At 37.7% G+C, this 24397-nt stretch overlaps 1 protein-coding gene across 2 annotated transcripts; it reads right to left on the reverse strand.

Moving 5' to 3' along the window:
• Positions 1-2274: 2274 nt before the first annotated feature.
• On the reverse strand, positions 2275-23376 carry LOC145766359 (FAS-associated factor 2-like). Of its 2 annotated transcripts, XM_082578055.1 has the most exons (11): positions 23279-23376; positions 21235-21384; positions 13976-14172; positions 13616-13736; positions 13080-13272; positions 12207-12313; positions 11741-11893; positions 9185-9308; positions 4867-4976; positions 4112-4316; positions 2275-2979 (listed from the first exon to the last, which is right to left on the reverse strand). In XM_082578055.1, the coding sequence occupies exons 1-11, from the start codon at positions 23342-23344 to the stop codon at positions 2975-2977; spliced, it is 1431 nt and encodes a 476-aa protein (XP_082434181.1). In that variant the 5' UTR covers positions 23345-23376; the 3' UTR covers positions 2275-2974. The 2 variants fall into 2 exon arrangements, with proteins under 2 accessions (XP_082434181.1, XP_082434180.1); XM_082578054.1 differs by having other exon boundaries at positions 2275-4316.
• Positions 23377-24397: the final 1021 nt, after the last annotated feature.

Consider the following 24397-nt stretch of genomic DNA (forward strand, 5'->3'; position numbering starts at 1 on the left):
AGCGACGGGGGGTCTGGGGGACCTCCCCCAGAAAATTTTGAAAAATTACTTTGAATTTGGTGCATTCTGAGAGCATTTTCAACAAAAATGTGGGTATGAATATTCCTGTAAAATGGTGCTGTCAGGTGGCATAGCAAAAGGATAAGATCATGTTTTCTTCGGCATTTTTCAGAAATAAAGCTAAGTCTCTATGTTTTCTTGTTGTTAATTCCTGGCTGAGATGTTTGAATGTTTGGTATTGGCAAAACTCGCTTTTTTAATGCAGTTTTGTTTAAAATTAGGCAAGTTTTTTTTAGACTGAAACCATCATTCCCAAGCATAAAGAAACTGAAAGCATCATTCTCAATATCGTGACGTCACACGCGTGCCAAAGTGAGGTTGTAACCCCCAAGGCCCAAACCCCCCCCCCCTTGGCTATGCCACTGGCCATTGATATCCCAGACGTCTTCATGATATCCCTGTATGGTTTTAGTTTAGATTTTATCCATTTCTCTCTCACTAATCACTATAATAGGCTTACAGAACACTATGCTACGTTGGCATACCTGGGGTGGGGTAGGTGGATTGGGCCATGTATTTCGTATTGGCTTAGTCTATAAAACAACATTGTTACAGTGACAGAGCAATGCAAAACATATTAAATGCCTTAATCTACGTCGTTAACTACTAAAACATTTTTAAGGGGGGGGGCATGGCCCAATGGCCCCCCCCCCCTGCGTACGCCACTGGTTAGGTACACTGTATAAATCAAATCTGTTTTTTTTTTGTATTGGTAAGTATAAAGTGTGAGGATGTTTAATAAAACGTTCAGGTTGGTTAGTCTTGTAGGTTTTTAAATATTTGTAATTTTGTCACAAAAATCAGAATGGGATAAAATGTACAATGCTAGTTGAAGTATCTTGGAGCAGTTGCTCAACTTACCCCAAAAGAAATAGCCTTAGCTTACTTAATGTTTGAACTGTTGAATTAATGAATAAAAACAGTGTTGTGTTGTAAAGCATAATGCCTCGCAATTATACAAACAAACTGACAGGGGGATGCTTCAACTTAATCGAATTGCTTAACTTACCCCAGGTCATTGCTCAATTTACCCCATACCATTTATGCCGGGGTAAGTGGAGCAACACGCAAATAAGTATCAATATAAAAATCGCAAGGTGATAAAACTCAGCTTAAAATGTAGCTGATTCACTAGTGCTTTAAATTTACCCTATTAAAATTTTCTAAAACAAACCGTTCTTTTGTAAAAGCGACTTAAGCAAAAAGGTGCTCATCTTACCCCACCCTCCCCTAAGGTGTTCTTTCAGGCCGGAGGGGAGAATCGTGCTGCCTATGCAGCTTTCTCTGCATATGATCTTGTAGACACAGTTCTTGGTGGACACATGTAGGTTGTCCGCCCCGTTAGCTCAGTAGTTATGCGCCCGGCTCAAGTTCGACTCTCGAGGTGTGCGCTTGAGCAACGCATTTCTGGACTGCTCTCTATTCAGTGGCACCTAGTGGATGAAATAATTCCCCGGCAACAATCGGAAAACTTCACTCTGCCAATCCCGTAACCGGCCCTGTGTAAAGAGCCACTACATGTAAGCGAAACTACCAGGAATAACCTATCAAGGTTTTGTCAGTCCGAGGATAAAGATTCAAAACCAACCAACATGTCGTCGTTCCGTAGTGGACTACACAACTCAAAATTGAATAAGCGTTGCATGCTTTTTCTTGAAAAGCACAATAATCAGACATCACGTCTGCACTTCGAGTGATTAAATTCCATTTATGGGCGGACCATAACTGAGCCATTGTTACTTAATTTATAATCATAATTTCCGCCATGTTTCAAAGTTTGGATAACATTAACAACAACGAAGGTAGAATTTCTTCAGAATTTCGCACAGTGGGAAAAAAGCGATCGCAATGTTGCTAAAATTCCTACAGTTTATGGAACATAGCCAAAAAACATCATCATACGGATGGTTTACTTGGAGTCACCCTCACAACTTCTTCACCCTCAGATGACAGTAGCCTACTGACTGTTAATAAAGCCAAAAGCAAAGAAATTGCAACTGTCTGTGCAGTAGCAGCCTACTGACTAGCCTACTTTCTATACCATTCCTCGCAGAAATACAATTTTCTAGGTTCTGATTCTTTTATCTGTAAAAATTTTTCCCAGATAGCAAAATCCGTTATTTTTTTATTTATTCAACGTTTGCAGACGTTGAACCAATGTAAAAACGACAGGTTTTACTGTCTTAGTTTGCGTTTGTCGATTGAAACAGCACGTGTGAAGAAAAGTTTTTAATAACAATTAAATACGAGAATGCACGTAAGTTAGCAGAAAATTTTTATCTAGCTTATTTATTACTACAGTATAATCACATTACATTAACGATAAGATGCGTAACAGTTTCATACACAATGATGAATTGCCAACACCGAAAAGATTCTTGTTCACACGAAATTAACACAAAATGGTTTTATTCAAACAGCAAGCCTGTCGTTTTTTACACTGATTCAACGTATGCAAACGTAAAATCAATGTAAAAAACGGTATATTGACTGTCTGAAATACTTGCGTACAAGAATCCACTCAAGTAAATCTTTGGACAAAATGCACAACAGGCTTTCTCATCCTGACCTAACTTGCGTTGGATCAACCTTATCACCTTCACCAAGAAAATGATCGAGCCCAAAGGCAAAAAAAAAAGATTTTTTAAGTTTTGTTTAGTTATTTTTGAAAAACAAGAATCACACAAAAAGAAGAGTATAATTCTTCTTTAAAAGACAACAGCATGACATACACGTTTCAACCAGAAGGACACCGTGTTAAGTACATGAAGCTGCAAATATACCCTAGCGTGGGCCATTTACAGCTTAAGCTGAAAGGTTCTTTGTCCCAGGTTTACTGTGAGAACTGTTCAAACATCATATGACGCTATTTTGTTGCTTTTCTTCAGGTCCTCCTCGCATGTAAAGTGTTTCGTCAACCTACTCGGAACAAAGCAAAATGTCAGATTTGGCAATGAAACCAGCTTCTAAACGACATATGATGCTTGAACACTGAACAGTTAATTGGCTTTATTTCTGAATATCACAACAATAACAATACATGAAAACATAGCAAAGGTCTAGGAAAAGGTAGCACAAAACGCAAATGTACAGTTGTACACGTGTAGCTCCGTAGTATTTCTGACACAGTTGTTGAAATATTTATAAAGGTGACATGCTTTGGTTTCAATATCCCAATGTTAATTATATTTTCGTGTCACTGAAAGAGGTGCTTTTACGTTCGTGAAAATTAATGATTGTTGAGCTACGTAAATAAGCCAAAGAATAGAGCTAGTGGCGATATAGGCCGCCAGTGTCATAATAACAACGAGAACTCACTCTAATATTGCCACAGCTCAATAAAACTCAAAGCTAAAGCAGTTTTTATTTTCAACAGGCAACGCTACATATTAGCGGCTTTCTTTAGAGCTAGCATTAATCTTGAAACACAACCAGTCGTACAGTTTCTAACAAATTGGTAAAAGTTCTTGACTTGCAAGCAAACCAACTGGATTCATCTGCACAAGAAAAGCTCATTGCGTGCTTAAGACGTCTGCAGACCAGACGTATTAATATAAAAAGTGGGAATTTTGCTGCTGAGTAAGTAACAGACAGTGACCGAAGTTTTCGCTGTACTCGATTTTAAAATAGTAGTCGAAATCACTTCAAGCAAAAACTGAAGCAAGTTTTGGACAGTGTTGCCATCTAGTTTTACGTTGGATGATTGAAGATAGTCAAAACCACAGCGGTAAAACTACCACTGAGTTTTAAAAAGAAAACAACCTAAAACGGCTCGGCGTTTGGTTCAAAGCTGAAAAGGCGTAAACAGTAAAATTTTCCTTCACAAAAATAGTTAATGCAATTCAACGTTATGTGTGTTCTAGTTGGTTTCAGCTCACACAAACCGTATATTCAGCTATCAACAATGAAAACTTGTCACAAAAGCAAAAACTCGTCGCATTGTATTCAAATGTTTCTTGTATGTTTCTCGGCATACTCCAGTAAAGGGCGGACAAATATATTTTCCTAGTTTTCAGACAACATCGACTCGATGCTTGCTAAGATTCCTCACCACTCTCATCATCACTGTTATCAAGAGCTTGAACAAAGAGCGTATCGCTCTTTCCGAGCCCAACGTCCTGGAGACAAGGAGGAACGCTTGCATCCTCATCAATAATGTCCGTGCAACATCCGGAAATAAGACGTCGGGGAAAGCTGCTAAAGACTTGAAAAGATTTCGGTGCGTCGTCTTGGGCGTAGATGTAATCATGCAGCGTCTAAAAGTATGATGCAAAACTTTTTACTTAGATTAGTAGCTTTTACAAATCAAGTTAATGAATTCATGTTTTCTTTTTTACAAGGTCCATTTCAGTTTTTCTAATTCTGCTACTTTTCCGCCATACCTCTTAAGTTTTTCCGCCACCAAAGGGCCCTACTTCAATGCCCGGCTTGAGGGATGTATTTCATATTTCATTATTTTCATCCATATCATTTATATTTCAAACATATTTTCATATTTCAATACCGGTATATTTTACTTATGCCTGGGTGGTTGTTTTCCAGCTTGAAGTCAAAAATTGACCAGCAATAGAAAGTCAAACTGATCGCAAAAATATACTGAAAATATAAAATACCCCTGCGAACAAAAGTGGCCTCTTTTACATTGATTTGCAGACGATGAATTGAAGTAAATAAAAAAGCAAATTTTCTGGACAAAATGTGATAAAGACTAAAAAGATCCAACTAGCAAAACCAGTCCTTTTTACATTGATTTAACATCTGCACACGTTAAAAAAAGAGACCAGCTTTGCTGGCTGATAGCAGCACCTTAACAGTGTCGGAGCCTTTAAATTTCCTTTTCAGCCGTGTCCCATCTGGTAGCTTGACGATTAAATCTATAATGTTCTCACACGTCTCATCGGGCTCGGGGGACATTTCTGAAAATGGAACAAAAACCATCAACTTTCACTCTTCCCTTTGTCACAAGGGTTGCCAGTGACATCAGTATGTTCTGATAAAAGTTTGGACAACCTCTTCCACCTGAAAAAGTATTTTCAAAAAGTGTTGAAACTATTTTTTTGAACACGGGAGGGCTGCTAAGAGCATGGGCTTTGTTTTGAAGTCATTTTGCTTTGAATCCAAAAGTGTTGGAAAATCACCAACAATAATCGCCGTTTATTGCCGTGATAACATTTCAATGCGATTTTGGATAATAAATAGTACCGTATCACGTGAAAAAGGTATACTGCTCTATAGAATAATGGTGGAAGTACATTTGCTAGGGGGAAAGAATCGGCCACCACCACTAGCGGAAACAAAATTAAATTTAGATAATAATGAAACAACGAAAAAATTAGAATCAAAAAGGGGGGGATGTGAATTTTTTGCAAGTTGCATTAATCTGCCGAAGCAATACAACTTTGAAAACTTTCAGTAAAGGTAATGGTTTCGTTTTCTTTTGAGTTAGTTAGCATATGCGGCATGCAACTGCGGTGCAAAGGAACAGACAGTAGACCATATACCCTACCACCAGGCAGGCCCTTAGCCAGACATTTTCAAGGGGGGGTTCCCAAATCCAAAAATATGGACCTTTTGATAACACTTTCTTCTTGGCGTGTCCACTAGTAAGCAATCAAAACATGGGAAGTGGCAGTAGGCTACATAATAATTATACCCAGACAGCAAGATTCGTCATTTTAACATTGATTCAACGCCTGCAGACGTTGAATCAATGTAAATATAACGGGTTTTGCTCTCTGGGTACAGACCAACAAATAAACAAACTTCAAATTGTCAACATTACAAAAACGAAATAAATAAATAGGCTACGGTACATTTTGCAATATAACTATTTCTGTTATTCGTTTTAGCCTAAATTGTCTACGATATGCGAGGTTCTAAACCAGGGATCTGCAAATAGTGGATCGTAACCCAAATTTGGGTCGCGAGTGCTGACTCATAAAAGTGCTGACTTACGTAAACTTTCTTGCGCCAGGTACTTCAAAGCAAGGTCTAAAAGCGACGCTTCACACGAGAAACTCCCAAGGCGTCAGCGCCGCCATTTTGAACACTGCGGGAGAATGCTTTGATCGAAGTTCCAACGCCTGGTATCAAACATTTCGCAACACACGTTTCATGCTATTCGACACAACGGGTTTCTTTTATAGATGAAATAACCTAGGCTACGTTGAGTTGTCAACGTCTATGCCAGTTTGTATTTCGCCGTTTGAGCCAATTAACAATATTGCTCTGGTAAAATGACTGTTGGATACTTGCTATGAAAGTTTTTCACATGTACAAAACAGCCTAGTTTCCGACCAGATGTTCAGAAATACAGATGAAAAAAGCCGCTATTTTTATGGAAAGGAGACCTCTTCCAGAACATTTTGAACACTGCGGGGGAAAATGCTTTGATCGAAGTTCTAACGCCTGCCATCAAACATTTCGCCACACACGTTTCGTGCTATTCGACACAACGGGTTTCTTTTATAGATAAAATAACCGAAGTAGGCTACTTTTAGTTGTCAACGTGTTTGCAAGTTTGTATTTATGTCTGACTTATGCACTTGTTGTTCCAAGATTGCAGAAATGTTTTGCAATGTGAATAAAGAATAGTAGACAGATAAACACGGTTGCAACTCGACTTCCATCCACTAAAAGAGTTTCTGTGATTACGTAATGGGCGATTTTGCACATTTACAAAAGCACACAACCCAGCTAGCAAAACCCGTCGTTTTTACATTGATGCAACGTCTACAGACGTTGAATCACAATGCATGACATGAAAACAAGTTTGCTGGCTGGGAAGTCTGGACATCTGCAGGAAATTTGTCTGGCACCAGGCGATATGCCATCCTTTGAAAGATTTAAAAATGATGGATTTATGTAGCCAGTGCATAATGGCGAAAACAAATTTAAGATTTCCTTTCCGTTATATAACTTAAAGCAGGTGATTGATACAGGAGAAAATAATCGCAGAAGCACACAATAAAAGAACACAATAAAGCCTACTTATTACGCAAGTTTTTTACATCCAGAAAATAGCCTAGTTTCCGACCAGATGTTCAGAATCAGAAACACAGATAAGAAAGGTCGCTATATATAAGAGTTCGCTTCTACAAGAATAGTAGGTACAGCGCTTCCACTTTTGTGGTAATTACCACAATTGTGGAATTTTCATCATGCTTGTGGTAAAAATGTGGTAATGAAAAATTTGTGGTAAAAATGTGGTAATATGGAAATTTTGTGTGGAAATGTTGCCAAAATGTGGAAATTATAAATTTTGAAAATTTGATATAAAATACTATCAATAAATAAGAGCATTAAAACTGTTGTCCTCCAAAATCGAACAGATATGCAAAAAACTACTTATAATAGCATGTGACTAGCATGTTCCGCTGTTTTCGGTTTGATTTTGGAATGCGTCCTGACTTTTGACTTTGAAGGTAGGGTGACCATGTGATCATATTCATAGTCAATATGTCTTTCAGATTCTAGCTGCGGTGTCAAGTACAGTACTTTGCAGTGGCGTAGCCAGGGGGGGAGGTTACAACCCCTCTTTGGCACACGTGTGACGTCACGATATTGAGAATGATGCTTTCAGTCTCTATGTCTCTAAAACAAAGTTTGCCTAATTTTAAACGAAACTGCATTAAAAGAGCGAGTTTTTCGAATACTAAACATTCAAATATCTCAGCCAGTAATTAATAACAAGAAAACATAGAGACTTAGCTTTATTACTGAAAAATGCCCAAGAAAACATGATCTTATTCTTTTGCTATGCCACCAGACAGCACCATTTTACAGGAATATTTATACCCACATTTTTGTTGAAAATGCTCTCAGAATGCACCAAATTTAAAGTAATTTTTCAAAATTTTCTGGGAAGGCTCCCCAGATCCCCCGCCGCTGGCCGGGCGAAGCCCGGCGGCCGTCAAAACCCCCCCTTTTAAAATTCCTGGCTTAGCTACTGGTACTTTGCTTTCTTATTTCGGACGTTCTGTTAATAAACTGAGTAGTTGTTTTAGGCCTTATTTTACACTATATAGTGTAAATATAACCAAATAATAGCGTTGCAGGATAAGGAATTCTGTCGTAATTTGAGAAAAGTTTAAAGCTGTTGAAAACAAAAACTTGCATTTTAGAAACATTTTTAGTTCTGGGTAAAGATCAAAACCCTAACCTTATTCCTAAGTCTTACCTTAACCCTTACTAACTTTAATCCTAACTCTGACAACACTTGATAGTAACTATGGCAACAAGTGGGTAAAAATAACCACTGTGTTAATGTAAAAGTAAGTCGAAATACGGTTAAGATCGGGTAAAAAATCACAGTAAAAAATGTGGTAATCTGAAGACAAATGTGGTAATACAAGTGGTAATCCAGCTTTGTAAAAGTGGAAGCACTGAGTAGGTAGTCACTGGGAGTGGACAAGGCAAGGTAATAGGCAAGTTGTAAGAACAGCATAGCTTTGCCCAACTACAGATAGGATAGTCTTCAGTTAGTCAGTATCCTATAATGACTAAAAACGAAAAAATCCTCCGACAACACGGATTGCAAAAGCTTCGGTCGGTCTTACCGAGAAGCGGTTAAGGTTCAGCAAACAGCGAGTGAAGTATGGGATCTGTTCGAAGGAGCTATCGAGAGAAGCATTGCCACGTCACTTTGGAACTTATCATTCAGGTAAACTTCCGGCTAATAGCGTTTAGTAGCCTAACGTCGCAAAGCATTCTCAATTTTGAATTCGCGACCAAACGCTTATAATCTGACTCTTGTTACGTCATACCACTATTCGACAAACAAACGCAGAATTTTTGGTCGTTCGACAAGAAAGAAAAAATCGCAGCCCTGCCTACCACCGCCCGATTTTTACTCCACCAAGGGCGGTTGGTCTGTCAACGCTGGAGGAGTCTACCATCAAGTGGCTGTTCAAAGAGTGCCCGGACATTTGACCCCGATGAAAAGTAATTAAAAAAATAACAACTTTTCATACGACAGAAGAAGGAGCGCCAAAAGATAGTTGCAAGAATGTGGCAAATAGGTTTAAGCCATGATGCCATGGCAATACAATCAGTCTTGTGATCAATAAACAACGATGGTCTTCGCGAGGTAGTAGAAAGTGGAAATTTCTGTACACTATCTTACCTTCTTTACAACGCAATTTCCGTTGCCGGCACTGTTCTTCTTTAAGTTCCTTCTCTTTCTGAAGTTGATCCTTTGCTCCTTGAATCTTCTGCGCCTCTTCTTCTTCCCTTTTCTTTTTATCAATCTGCATAAATGAAATTCGAACATAAAGTTAGGAGAACTGAAAACCACTATTTCCATCTCTTCAGTTTTTTCATTATTTCAGTAGATGTTTTAATTTACGAGAAAGAAGAAGAACATTACAGCTATCAGCACTCTTGAGAAAGGGCGTGATGGCATCTACCTCAACCTGAACATTGAGTATAGCAGAAGAGGATGAAGGAATTTGTAAAGTCATTAAGGCCTCGATCGAACAAAAATGGAAGACGCCATACCAGAGCTTTACCCTTGTTTGGGATCATCCGTGGTGCATATCTATGTGCCTTGAGCGGGAATCAAACTTCCAACTTAGATGGGAAGGATGAACATCTCCAACTTGATTGGGAATCGAACTTTCGTCAAGATTGTGCTACGGTGCTCAGTATGTCGTTCTTAACCACTAGGCCACATCTCAAAACAATAAAGCTGTTGCTAACTGTACTCTTATTCCGAATAAGAATCGTGGATATGATGATGTTCGCCCTTCGTGGATATGATGCACCACTGATGACCCCAAACAAGGATGAATCTCGAACATAGCCTCTTCGATTTTCGTTGGATCGGGGCCTTAATTGAGCAGAGTATTTGAAAAAACATTTACTCAATGACAATTTTAACCATTTGCACACACCAAGCATACATTCGGTTTGTAGATAATTTTTAGTCGAGGCACATATCTACTTTTTGCATTTAAACAAAAACAACAATAAACACCGTGTTTCAGAAAAATAGAACAGCTTATGATTTTCCAACACTGAGGGATGCTTTGACAAACTTTAGATAGCTTCCAGGATCGACACAGAGTTAGCCAACGAAAGAAATCACATATAAGCGTTGGGGGCAAAGATAACAAAAACTTTCAAAAATGGACTTTCTATATCAGGGCTTTTCTGGTCTGGTATGTATGAAAGCCTTAAAAATACGAATGGAATCTCTTCTCCTTCATGTTCATCAGCTGTGATCTTCCATGCAAACTCCCTCTATTTTGTTTTGTCTTTACTATATTAGTATTTCCGGCGTGCTTTTCAATCTCGAAATTCGCTTGATATTGTCAAAACATTTCATTGTTTGTCGTTTTATTCTTCGTTTGCCTTGCACCATCCCAGTCACCCATCCCATTAAATTTTCCAACGAGTGGCTTCTTGCTATGTGTCCGAAATATCTTAATTTTCTGAGGTTGATGTTGTTAACCAGACTCCTGTTATCGTCTATTGGAATCTACTAATGTTTCTACAGAATTGAAGAAATATGTTCTGACAGCAGTGACAGGTGTCAAACCCACAACAATGCTTGACATGAATCGCTGTATCTTCTAGAGCAGGGGTTCCCAACCTTTTTTGCTGTTCGTACCCCTTTGTCAGGTCAGAGCATTCTTCGTACCCCCAAAAAATTCTGATTGAATTTTTCAGGCATATATTGCTAAATTAAATTGCTTTTATAGCTCAATTAAACGTTAAACCGATATTTCACACAAAAATGCAATAATCAAAAGAAATTAAATGTCAGTTATTTTGTTTGTCACTTCTCAGTGAGATACTTGTTGCTGCTTCATTGATAAAATCCGCTCAAACGATGGTTCCATTTTACTCAAGGCAACATCTTCATTCAGTTGCAGACGATTTATGTACTTATTCTTGATATACAATAACATCATGGTTAAAAAGCCACTTTCACAGTAATAAGTTGTTGAGAAGAGAATTAACACTGTCATGGCTTCCATAGCAAGACTTGGGAAAGATTCATAGCAAAACATCAAAAATCTTTTAACTTTGATTTTTCATCTAGCAGTTTCAATTTTTGGCAGCTTTTCATTTCGATGATGTTCTCCTTCAAATTATCTCCATCCGACAATCAAAAAGAAATGGATTTATCATCCAATGCTGGAAATAATTCAATTCACCAGCAAAAAAGTAACCATCGAAAGAATCAACGAGCATCTTTAAATAGGAAATAATTTCATTTTTGACATTTTGCAGCAAAGAGTTATTTGCAATTTCATCAAGACAAGAAAAATTAGCAAGGTTTCCATTTTCAGCAGCAGCAAGTAAAAAAACACATTGTTATGAGACAATGAGGCTTCTAGCCTACTAACAATGATTTGTAGATATATATATTTTTTTTTTAAGCAAAGACAGTAATGGCATAATATTATCTACAATTCCAAAATAAAACTGTACTTTGAAATTTGTTTGAAACGCTGCTCAATGGCACAAGAATCTTCGTACCCCTTGATGTTCAATCTCGTACCCCCAAGGGGTACGAGTACCCCCGGTTGGGAACCCCTGTTCTAGAGTACAGGGCATTCAATAATGATGACGTCATATGTACGAATACGAATCACAACAATCCATTCCCTTAAAAACATTTGTTTACAAGGGATTTCTTTGGTACTGGTGTTACTATAAGAGTAGCTCTTACTTTTTCTTGGTCTCTTTTGATCGACAATAATAAAGCTTCATCCTGCTCTTGCCGGATGAGAATGTTCTGATTTCTTGCATCTTTGTCGGCTCTTGCACTGATGAGGATCGGTTCATATGCGTCGACTATTTGACTCAATCGGCCGATCAGTTCCTGTGAAAGTTTTAAGATGTTGAAGATTTTTGATTTGACTTCCTTGACCCCATTTTAAATCTTACATGCACATGATTTATGACAAATGTTGCAGGAAACATGTGCACATATGCATTACTAAAATACCACAATGAGCTTTTATATCATCACGAGTCAGCAAAAAGCAAAAAAAAATTGGAAAATTTCAGTCAAACAGTAGCAGTAATAGAAATCTGCAAAATGTGACAAATCAGACCACATCTCCAGGTAGCCATAGTGGAAGTAGCGAAAACAGACACAAATTCAATAGTTAAACTTCAAAAGCATGACTAACCTCAGGTGTGAGGCGACCTTCTATGCGGCCAACCACTGTCATGCGGTTCTGATACAAGCATACAGCGGCCAGCAAAGGGTAGGATGGACTTCGAAATGTTTTAGACACTAAAAAATAGCAACGGTCAAGAATAAGTCTTAAACTAAAGTGTTACTAAAATGCAAAACGAAGAAAAATTGTGAAAAGATACCATTAAATATGGATCAGATGATTATTAAGGATAAAACAGGTCAGAATAGAAGGGCAAACTAAAATGTTAATCTTAAAAATATTCGTTGACATAATCAATTAAAACTAAATACAAAAACTCTCTTATTTGTAAATGTAAACCTTCGCTTAATATAATCTGTACATTGCAGGCAATTTCTTCACTCAAGGATAGAATGGATGCTTATTAATGAGAAGGGGGGAGGTTTTATGGTTACTTCAAGGTCAAATCTTATTTGCTACTTCAGTAAAACTCGACGTGTTGCAAGACAGCCACAAACAGTTTTTCTGGGCAAAAGCTGTTGTTGCAATTTGTGCGCATAACTACACTACACGAAAAAGCGTGATGTCAATTTTGAACGAAGCCGGATGGGTTTACTTTTGTAAAAACAACCCTTTCTGAAAAGAAAATTTCAGGGTAGGGAAGTTTTTGGACGGAAATTGCAAAAAAATTATACCATAGATCTTAGCATAGCCTGTTGTATCCGAAAATGAAAGCTACGGTTGATTTAAAAATTACCTCCTTCCTATTATCAACAATTAAAAAAGAATAACTTAACCGATAGCTGTTTGATGTACTAATATTGATATGTGCCTTTCCTTTGGGCAATTCTGACTGCCAACACAATCATTCATGAGTAATAAGTAAGTGACTGCATAGCCTACCTTTATATCCCTCAGGTTTGTTTATTGAGCAGCCCCACAAAATTGTTTTTGTATTGATAAAATCAATGACGTCTTGATGACAAAGAGTGCCATGGCAAAACGGCTCCGTATCTTCATTGGTGGGATCATGTAAATATACCAATAAAAATCGGATTTCCTTTTTAGCTTCTTCTTGAGCTTTTCCGTAGCTTCCCTGAAATAGATTAAAAAAAAAAAGGGATAAAAAAGTTGTTAAAGTGGCCATATTTTTTATAGGTTTTAAAGTTCACTGTCGAGATACTGTACTCACACAAACTATGCCAGTTTTAAAGACTTTACGCAGGGTGGGCAGTGGGCACGTTAACAGAGTAGATCAGAGCTGCTAATTCACAAGTGCCGAAGACATACTTCAATAGAGGCTTGAACTTATTCTTGGAAAACAAGATTTAGCCTAAAAGTTCATGGCTACATTGGCTACCATGACATCTTTAACTGCAATACAAAATATTTTACATCGAACAAACTTAAAGACCTCAAGAGAAATAACAGAAGCTCACCAGAAAAAACTCAGGATGATTCGGATATTTAGCTTGAAATTGTGTTACAAAGCTTGTGACGTCACCATATGGGTCAGTAATTCGCTCTCTTGGGTCAGGAAAAAACAATCGGAAAACAAACCTGCGACAAATGAAATGTTGTAACGAGCAGCAATTCAAACATTTAGTTGCAAGCAAAAGACTTCATGAATCCGGTAGTTGTTAGTTATTCTACATTGAGTGACTGAAGAAAGTAGTCTTTTACCAGGCTTGGAGCATAAAATAACTGCAGAAAAAAGCAACAATATTTGAAGTGCTATGGCATATCAAAAATAGTGAATATCAAGCATCTGCAATCTGCATCATTGTAAGAAAACTTACTTCAAAATGCCATAAACTTGACCAAAAGCGTATCGAATTGGTAAAACGAAAAAGAAGTAACCCCATCCAAAGAATCCTGATGGTGGACTACCCGGCCTCCCACCAAAGTAAACCATTTGGCGAGGAACAGCATTTTGATGGTACAAAAGAGAGTGAGGTGGTGATGGAGTCCGACGCCTTACACCAGCAGTGGGTGACTGTATTTATACAAAATAGCAATTAAATATGACACTTTTTTACATTTATTTTATTGTAGAGATGTACCGATACCAATATTTTGGCCGATACCGATATCACTTTTTTAGGCCGATACTTTAGTGTTACAAAAAGAAGCAATTTTGGTATTTGCAAGTAATTATATCAAATGCTAAGTTTTACCTTATTTGCATAAAACTATTAAAAAAAGCAATTCTATGCCAATATCAAAGCAATTCTATGCCAATATAATATGCCAATTCAAAGCTTTTTTTAATAGTTTTATGCAAATAAGGTAAAACTTAAAGCACAAGATCAAAAGTAAAACCACAAGATCTTGTGCTAAAACACAAGCCGTGGCACCACCGTGACTGACACAGTGACAAATTAGTCTAAAACCAAAAAATCCCCTAAATTCAAAATTAGTTGTGTTCAAGTTTGGCGCTTACAATAAATAAATTCCAAAATATGCCACAAAACCAACCAAATTTAGAAATTTATAGAGCAGCAAGGGGAACTTCAAATGGGCAACATTAGGTGCCAAAGGGGGCATTATTACGTCATTATGAGTGACAATGGACGGATTTGGAAGTCCTTGGCACTTGAAGATTCAAGAATCCAATCCCAACTCAATGTTGTGTCATAATAGTAGGTTTTAGTAATGAAAGGCCACCGTGATTGAGAACTGGGGTATAAGGGAAGAAACATTATATCATAATTGGGGTTTCTGAAAAATTAATAAAGGGTTTGCGCAAACTCTCCAAATAGGCAATCATAATTGATAATAAGATGTAAAATGTAAACCAAGTCATTTGTGTAGTCGTACAAAAACTATTCGACAAGTAATGTGCAACCTAAGGGCGATAGGCACTTTAACATACTGATATCCCATTGAACCACGAACCATCAACCAATCAGAAGCTACGCTGTTTATGACGTCATCAAGGTTGCGTTTCTCGGAACAAAGGAAAAATGCAACTTCCCACCACTGCTATTGCTCTTGTTTGTTGTGTAATTATCAAAAAAAGTTTAAAGTAATAATCAACTCTCTGGCTGAATGCTGAAATGGCCACAATTGGACGGACAACCTAACATCTGATGGTTCGGGTTCGTTCAATTGGATATCAGTATGTCAACGGTTCTACCCCTAAGGGCGCTTGTCGTTTGGTTGAGAAGCTTTTGCCAGGCCAAGACTACCCAGGTACCAAAAATGTATAATTTTGAATCGTTTTTACGTTGCTAAACGTTTAAAAAAAAAACATGTAACTTGGTTGTTTTTAGTAAGCTGGTTTTATCAGTTTGTGATTTAATTTCCACCTTTCGTTGTAATAAACTGTTAAACTCATCAAGCTTAAACAATGTCAGAGTAGGTTAAGTAGGCTGCGCAACAAACTCCCACAGCCACAGACCACAGTTATCACCACTTGCTGCTGACAAGTCAAAGAACATCTATGTCTTTTGATGTTGCCTATTTGCGTTGCATTTTTTTTTTTTTTTTTTATAGTGATACTTGCTCTTCGCTATTTTTGTTACGTTTAGATGATGTCACGTTATTATGCCGATTTGAGATATAATAATTTAATCATAGGCGCCGACTTTTCAAAAAACCTTGGGGGGCGAGAAAGGTGATGACGTCATAACCATCACGCTATTCTACTCAATTAAAATAGTCTTTGATTAAGCTTACTGTCATGTTTATATTGACACCTAGGTCGCAAACCGTATTTATTAGTCGTAAAAATTTTGACATTGTTAGCTTATAATTGGAACAGTTGGAAAACAAGCCGATTAATTTCCTTTTCGTGCGAGTGAATAACAACGATCAAGACAGTGAAGTTATCTAAATAAAACGCAAAAAATCATGATCTCAAGCAGAGTGAAAACCGGCTATCAGTTTTATTAACCTCGTTTCGCTGGTTTTGCTAATTAATTACCTTCAAAGCGTTAACAACGGCCAAGTGTTTTCTCTTCTGTCTTTTATCGAATACCGTATAAATACTCGAGTATAGGTGGAGATGTTCGCAAGTGATTTTCACCTCAAAAAGACAGGTTCAACTTATACATGGGACAAGCTGTTGTCTCCAGCTCGGAAGTTTTCAAAATGAACGCATTTTTGCTGCGGCAAAATCATTGCCGACGTAGATTACGGAGTGTGAAATGGCGTCGGCCGAAGTAAAAGTTTTACATACGTTCATTTGCAGTGATTTAAACTTAATTTTCAAATTTAATGATTTCTTGTCAGTTCTAAACTTTACACACTTCTTGAGCAATATTTAAAGCTCACGAGACAAAACAGCAGAAAGAGCTGTTTTAAGAGATCATTTTTTTTATTTTTGCGTGTAGGATATAATCGTTGTTATTACCGGTACGTTACATTCCATGATCGTTGAAGTCGATGTCAAACCTTAGCGGCCGCATAAAACAATGATGTCAGGTTGGCTAGGTGATAATAGCGGTAAAAGACGTCGTTAATGCAGGCAATATACCAAGACCAGTAAACACCTTTTCTTTTATCGGTTTTCGATTTAATCCTCACTCATTGCGAACAAAACAATGCGTTCTGTTCATGTTCTGTTAAATCATATTGATCTCACAGCGGGAAGACATCGTTGAAAATAGCGCGTCTAATTTAGCTGGTTTTCTTAATATTGCAGTGAATAGTTACGTGACTATTCCAGCAGCGTAAGTTACTCTACCATCTACTTTGAAATTTTCATACCATATGAGAAAGCCATGTGATCAACTGCTGTTTAGCGGGCAAGAGCAAAGTAGGCTATTTTTCGCTTTCGGCATTCTTTACGTCCGTTTAAATGATCTAAATCTCTTTCGCGAAGTGTTTTATCTTTGAAACACCACTTGTAATAACCATTTTTGTTGCCCCTCAACCATAAGTTTACGAGGGGCGCCGCCCCCCGGAAGTCGGCGCGTATGAATTTAATTCATGACGTTGTATGGATGAAAAACTTATACAAGTTTTATACTCTGCTGAGAAAAAAAAGAAATACAAATGATAAATATTGGAGAAATTGAGTCTCCTTACACAACTTAAGAATCGAACAACGCAAAACCGCTAAAACAAAATGTTTTGTTTAAGTGAAAGAATCACTCTAAGCCAGGGCTTCCCAAACTGGGGGTCGCGACCCCTTGAGGGGTCGCGTAACGAACTTCGGGGGTCGCAGAAAGTATACAACTTTTACACAAAGCACTGCATATTAACACTTATGTGCAAGATGCTGTGAAAGTTCTTAATTTTGTTAAGAGTCGTGCACTCAATAGGCTACCCGTATTTTGTAAATTTATATAGTAGGCTAAAATATGAAATAGGAGTTTAAAACCCTCTTTGCTGCATTGTAAACGTGGATTTCATAACTAAAGCCAATGCTTTAAAAAGTTATTAGTGTTAAAAAATTAAGTCGTGATTTTTTCCATCGAAAAAAGTTTAGTCTTGGTTTGCCGTTTTTGTAAAGACGTTTTTGGAAAGCCTTTTCAAATCATGTTATTTGTCAGGTTTGCTTGAAAAAAGATACGAATTTAATTTGTCCTTACAAATACAAGGAGAAAACATCTATGTTTTTACATTGAAATCAAAATTTGGAGCGTTCATCAAAAAATTGAACATCTAGAAACAAAAGATTGAAAAAGATTTATTTGAAATATTCTCATTTACTGAGAAGTTTTTGGCTAACAATAGCGTCGATTTAAACGTTATTAAGCCTCTGTTTATCGACACTTGTCAAGGCTGTTGAAAGAGTTTAAAAAGTATTTTTATCTAGAATTGGACAATACCAATTTAGATCGGATCCAAAACCCAGTTGCAATGCAAAAATAAAGTACCGAGCACCTCTCTTGCAAATCTCAGGAAAAATTTGCAGATCTATCTTTTGACTCTAATTAGGCCAGTGGCTTGAATTTTCTGGAAAAAAGTTTCACACTTTTTGGCTTAGCCTAACGTTAGAGCGGAATATTCACCATTACATATAGCTTTAACAGTAACCGCACTCCTGCCGTTTGTCTCCACGTATATGTGCATGTCTGTCAGTGTTTTCAATGTTGATAAAATGCCGTTCCAGCGAAAGTAACATTGAAACCGCCTTGAGACCAGCATTGACAAGCATCGAGCGACGGCTAGACTTGCACTGTAGCAGAGAGCAGTCGCACCCATCACACTGAATAAATGTGTTTACTTTTTGGTTTTGTTTCCAGCAGGCTACAAGTAGTACAGTAGTAGACTTCGATTACAGATAGCTTGTTTTTAGTTTTAGTTTAAATAAAGTCTCCATAAATATCACAAACGTATATTTCGCATCATAGGTGTATTAGAAACTACCGGGGGTGCAGTTATGTCAGAATATCACATGCATAAACATCAAATACGGTATATATATACTCGAGTATAGGTCGAGATTTTCACAAGTGATTTTCACCTTAAAAAAACAGGTTCGACTTATACACGAGACAATCTGTTGTCTCCAGCTCGGCAGTTTTCAAAATTAACGCATTTTTGCTGCGGCAAAATCCTTGCCGACGTAGATTACGGATTGTGAAATGGCGTCGGCCGAAGTAAAAGTTTTGAATACGTTTATTTGCATTGATTCAAACTTAATGATTTCTTGTCAATTCTAAATTTTATACACCTGTTACACTTTATACACTTGTTAACCGATCAATTTTTTATCTTTGCGTGCAGGATATAATCGTTCTTATTACGTAACATTCCATGATCATTGAAGTCGATGTCAAAGCTTAGCGGCTGCATAAAACAATGGCGTTAGGTCGGCTAGGTGATAATGGCGGTAAGAGACGTCGTTAATGCAAGCAATATCTGCGACCAAGACCATTAAACACCTTTTCTTTTATCGGTTTTCGATTTAATTCTCACACATTGCGAACTATCTTTGCTTCAAGAACATCGTGGGGAGTCATAATAGCACATTTTGCTGGCCTAGTTTTGTTTGAGTTCACCCTGACAGCAAAATCCGTCTGCAGACGTTGAATCAATGTAAAAATGGTGGATTTTGCTGTCTGGGCAACCACTCAAGTCAGAAGTAACAGTTTTTCCTTTGCACTAGTTTGACTAGTGAATCTTTTTCGCCTGAGATAAATAATTGCTGGCGCTGGCGGACATTAGCTTATTTTTACATTGATTTAATGTCTGCCAGTGTTGAATGTTCATGTGTTAATGAGAAGATTTCGATTCTTGTGTTTCTGATAACAAAACAATGCGTTCTGTTAAATTATACTTGATCTCACAGCGGGAAGACCTCGTTGAAAATAGCGCGTTTGGATTAAGTTACTCTACGCTCTACTTTGAAATTTCCTCAACGTATGTCAATACCGATAAGAGCAAGGGGTGCGCCGCACCCCTGCACCCCCTTACTCTACGCCAGTGTTTCGCATTGTTTGTCCTTTTAACCATAAAGGGCCGCGGAAAATTTTAGGAGATTAAAAGGGGTCGCGAGCAAAAAACTTTGGGAAGCCCTGCTCTAAGCAACCAATGTTAAAACTTGCCCGCAAGAAGTCATGGGAGTGTGACGTATCAAAAATTTGAACAGGTTGTTATTTTTCTACATCAATGTGACGTTAGTTACTACTCCGCTACACACATCCGCTACACTTAGGCCATCCGCTACACACAACCACGCTGAGATATCCACCAAAGCAGCGGCTAAAATCAAGAAAGCCATTTGTACGCGCTGCACAAGACCTTCTGGCAGCCTCTGGTGGAAGCCCTAGCAAACAGTGGTGCCACGCGGCGTGGTGTGAACAATGGTTAAGCAGCACGTCCCCACTTCGCCAAGTATTCAGATCCCCGTTCGAAAACCAGCTGGGACATGGCCTCTCTAGACTTGCCTCATCAAGGCGTAACCGTTTGCTCACTGGTGTTGGACGCTATGGTGCAGACATGTTGCGCTGGGGCTTGGCAGAGAGTGCTGCTTGTGAGTGTGGCAAAATGCAGACGGCAGCCCACATATCAAGGATTGCCGGCTATATAGACCACCCCATGGTATGGAAGGCCTAATTTCCATCGATGATGACACCAGGCAGTGGCTAACCAACAGATGCCCTGACATATAGCGACAATACGAGAGAAGAAGTTACTACTTTAAAAAAATTATATCTTTGCTTCTGTAGAAAATCCGCAGCAAACGCCTTTTTTACGTGTTTAGTATCGGCCAAATTTTGCCGATACCGATACTCAAAAAATGGCCGATATCACCGATACCGATATATCGGTACATTTCTATTTTATTGCCTAAAAAAGTAAATCATGTACTTATAATTCACACAGAGTTTACTGAAATTAAATTTGGAATGTTCAATAACAAACAAGAATACCTGATTGTTAGATTGCATTGTTAATATAAAATCGTAAAAGTAATATCAACATTAGAATGATCTTCACTGTTCTATTGAGGTTTTAAACACAATAAATATATACACTCTTTGCTGTTTACAAAACAGTGGGTTACTGAGTTTGCATACAATATTGCATTCTTTTAAACGTACCGTAATCATAGAAACACACAAAGTAAAGTATACAGAACAGACTGAATCGGTTAATCATATCAGCCATTTGCCAGACGTTTTGATACAATTATCTTACAATTTCAATTAAGATTGATACGTTTCACCGATTTGCTCAAGAAATTTGGTTTGGGATTTCAGATTGTGATACAATAAAACGATTTATATATACATTTAAGCAGTATGTGCTCAACCGATTTCATCTGTATCAGTAATATTACTATACTTGAGAAGTCATTTCCTGTGATGTGGCGCTATGTAAATGTTGTTATTATTATTAGTGGTCCATCCGTCCATTTAATAATTTTACAATCTAAAATAATTATTTTTCAGTCGCCATGTTTATTTGTAGCAGATTACATATCAACATGGGTTATCAGTTTCCATAAGTCAAGGTTTTGAACTAGCTCGTCCAGAGTTGCCAAATGGAGTTCCGTCAAAATAATATCAACCCATAAATCTGTTGCTGTATTAAAAGCTTTATATCAAAGCAAATGGAAAATGTTGTGAGCTTTTTAACTACCGGTATCACAACTTACAGAGGTATCTGGTAATTGGCGCGTCGGGAGAGGTTCCCTGGTATTTATAGAAGGATCACTGAATGTTGATTGCACTGCCCGTTCCATATTCCATTCATGTTGTCGCAAAATAGTTTTGCATCTTTCTAAATCCTCGATTTGTGTCACATCCTGAAATGGTTTAATATTTTGACTGAAAAGGCAACTCGATTTCAAATATGCCAACATACCGTACACTTTCGTGATCACTACCGGTGTAATGTTAAAAATGAATCACTGTTTATTTCTTGCAAGTATGTTAATTTTTGATGCAATAATATTAAAGACTACCGTATGCACACATATTTTGAAAAATGTTTTTCTACATCTACCATTTGAGAGCAATGGCAGTAAGGTTGGTTTTGGTTTGTCATTAGTCTCACACTTCTATTTGTTCCATATTCACTTACAGCATAAATTACAAGGTTAATTTCTTGTGTAGCCTATAGTGGGTAGCCTGGATGCAACGTATTTCGTCCCCTGAACACTTTGTCTCCCAAAATCGGGGGACGAAGTGTTCAGGAGACAAAATAAGTTGAATGCTTATTAAGGGTTAGAGTTAGAAATAGGCAGTGGCTATTTGACCGGCGCCGGTTTTTGAATCTGAAACACTATTTAAGCGGTCATGACGTCACTATATAGGCATTTTTTTCTTTTTCTCTTTCAAAGCAAAAGACGAGAAGCGCCTATATAAGTTATAAATTCGACAACTTTATTCAACTCGATCTGTGGCGCGTATGATATTTCTCCATTTGCTATTCCAGAGGGAATGAGTTCGATACTACCCAGAAGCGCTCCTTTTTTTTAACTAAATTTTGACCCGAAGTGCATTTTTTTAGTCAATTTTTAATTTGAGTTGCCTACAGCCCTATTTTTTATGTCTTTTCAAATGTGAGTAATAAAGTTAGAGTTTTTTTAATTTGCTGGAATTTGAGATTTTCTCTGAGTACGGTAATTTTCCGTTCGTCATAAGAGGATGTGACCGTGGCGCGTCATAAAAGGCGCAAAAAAATTTTTTGCACGGGACCCCCCGATCTAAAAGTGCCCCGGGCCCCCCATTAGCTAAATCCGGCCCTGTGTGAAAATGAAATGCGTTTTTTATCAGATTATAATCCCCCAGAAGTGCCGCCCGGGGCGGTCCGCCCCTCTCCCGTTAGCTACGCCACTGGCAGCGGTAGCTCGCCTTCGTTTGCTTTCCACGAGGAAAGCGGATCAGCTTGCCCAGAAGCAAGCTTCTGCTTCATAAAATAGGAAATCTTGTTTGAGATTGAGCTGATTTCATCATCATCACTGTTGTTGGAGTCTTCCGTCTGGACCCTGCCCATGGAGAAGAGTTCCGTCAGAGTGGTCTGGCGTCTTCGCTCATCGCCTGATGGCGTCGCCTGTGTTGGCTCAACGTCGGGGCTATCGGAATCGGAAGAACTGACACCTCCCGTTGGCTGCACACGCGTGGAAGACAACGACGTTGCGCACAACTTTCCTCAACGCACGTGTGCAGGACTGGCCGTTGGATCCGCGAGAACGTGTGATAGTCACGTGATCGACGATGCGCATGCGTCGAAGTCTTTTTTTGCTTGCAAAATGCGACAAGACAGATTTCGCGTCACTCGCGTTACTTTCAACCGCGTTCAGCCGAAAGGGCGGCTATAATTTCGAATATGTCCGATACGAAAACGAATTTCGAATATCACGTTAGGCTAATCGAAATCAAATCGAAAATCAAAATTGAACACCCCTAAACTTAGGTGTTGAATTTAGAACTTATATAGGCACTCTTCTCGTCTTTTTCGTTGAAAGAGAAAAAGAAAAAAATGCCTATATAGTAACGTCATGACTGCTCAAATAGTGTTTCCGATTCAAAGACTGGCGCCGGTCAAATAGCCACTGCCTATATTTTAATGCCAACATTTGAAGATTGATCGTTTAAATATTAATTCACAGGGGCTTATGTTGATAGCCTAGCCTATGCAGATGTGATAAAATAGATCATAACCAGAAAATTCAAACAAAAGCAAATAAAACTTACATGAAAATGAATCAACTTTGCTGTAAGTTCATCAGTCATTTCTTCATTATTATCTTCTGTAGACATTTTTTATAAACTTTGATTCTACTTGTTTTTCTAATTAAGTCAATAGAATCAATTAGCCTTAATCACTGAAGTAGCCTTTGGAACAATGATGTAGACCTAGGCTAAGCAAGCAATTGTAAAGGGACTCTTTTAAACTTTTAACAAAATTGCAATGTTGAAACTCAAGCTGGCATTAGTTAAAAAACATCTGATGCGCTAAATTGAGTAAAAATGCTTCATGAGATAGAATACAGTGAAAATGAAGTAGGCATAGTACCGTACATAGGCTACTGGAACAAAAATTCTGTGACAACTTTTTTCAGTCTTGCTGATAACTGATTTCGCAGTAGCACACACTCTTATGTTGCCAGTTTCTTAAAAAAATTTAAACCCAATCTTGTCAAAAATTATAAAGTTTAACCAAAGTAGATCTAAGTTAATCAAATTGCAAAACAGTCACAGTAAAGCAAAGATAATGGCACAAATATATTGCATGTGGTATTTTTACTCTATTTTACTCTAAACAAAGTTTGTTTAAGCAATAAGTTTTTGTTTTCATTTAAAGTCAAATAACGCAGATTTAAGAAAACACAAGGTGATAGATTGGTAAGAAAAAGTCCACAAATTAGTTGAAAAACGTGATATCAATGAACTGACAGTTTGCTTAATTTGAAGGATGATACATGATGCAATCATACAATTATCTTAATTGTGAATTGCATATAACAAGAGCAGTATTTTCAAACTGGCCTTTGTTTTAATTACACAAAGGCGCTTTTACACTTGAGGGCGTTGTTAATTTTACACACCAATGTTAGAATACTAAACTTTAAGAATAATATGCATATTGTTGAAGTTTAAAACGGCTTTTTTTCCTTACCTTGATTTGGTCTAAACATTTTTTATAAAATAAACTACTTTGTTACCTAACAACTTTTAAAACAACACTCACCTACATAACAAAACAAGCCAAATTTCGAGAAAAAAAATTGAAGAACTGGCAACTTCGAATTTCGCGTTTTCTTGATCTTTGATATCAAAGTTGCCAAACGCTTGTATCATCAAGAACAAGCA

Source organism: Aplidium turbinatum, chromosome 3, assembly GCF_918807975.1.
Source record: "Aplidium turbinatum chromosome 3, kaAplTurb1.1, whole genome shotgun sequence".
Classification (NCBI taxonomy): Eukaryota; Metazoa; Chordata; class Ascidiacea; order Aplousobranchia; family Polyclinidae; genus Aplidium; species Aplidium turbinatum.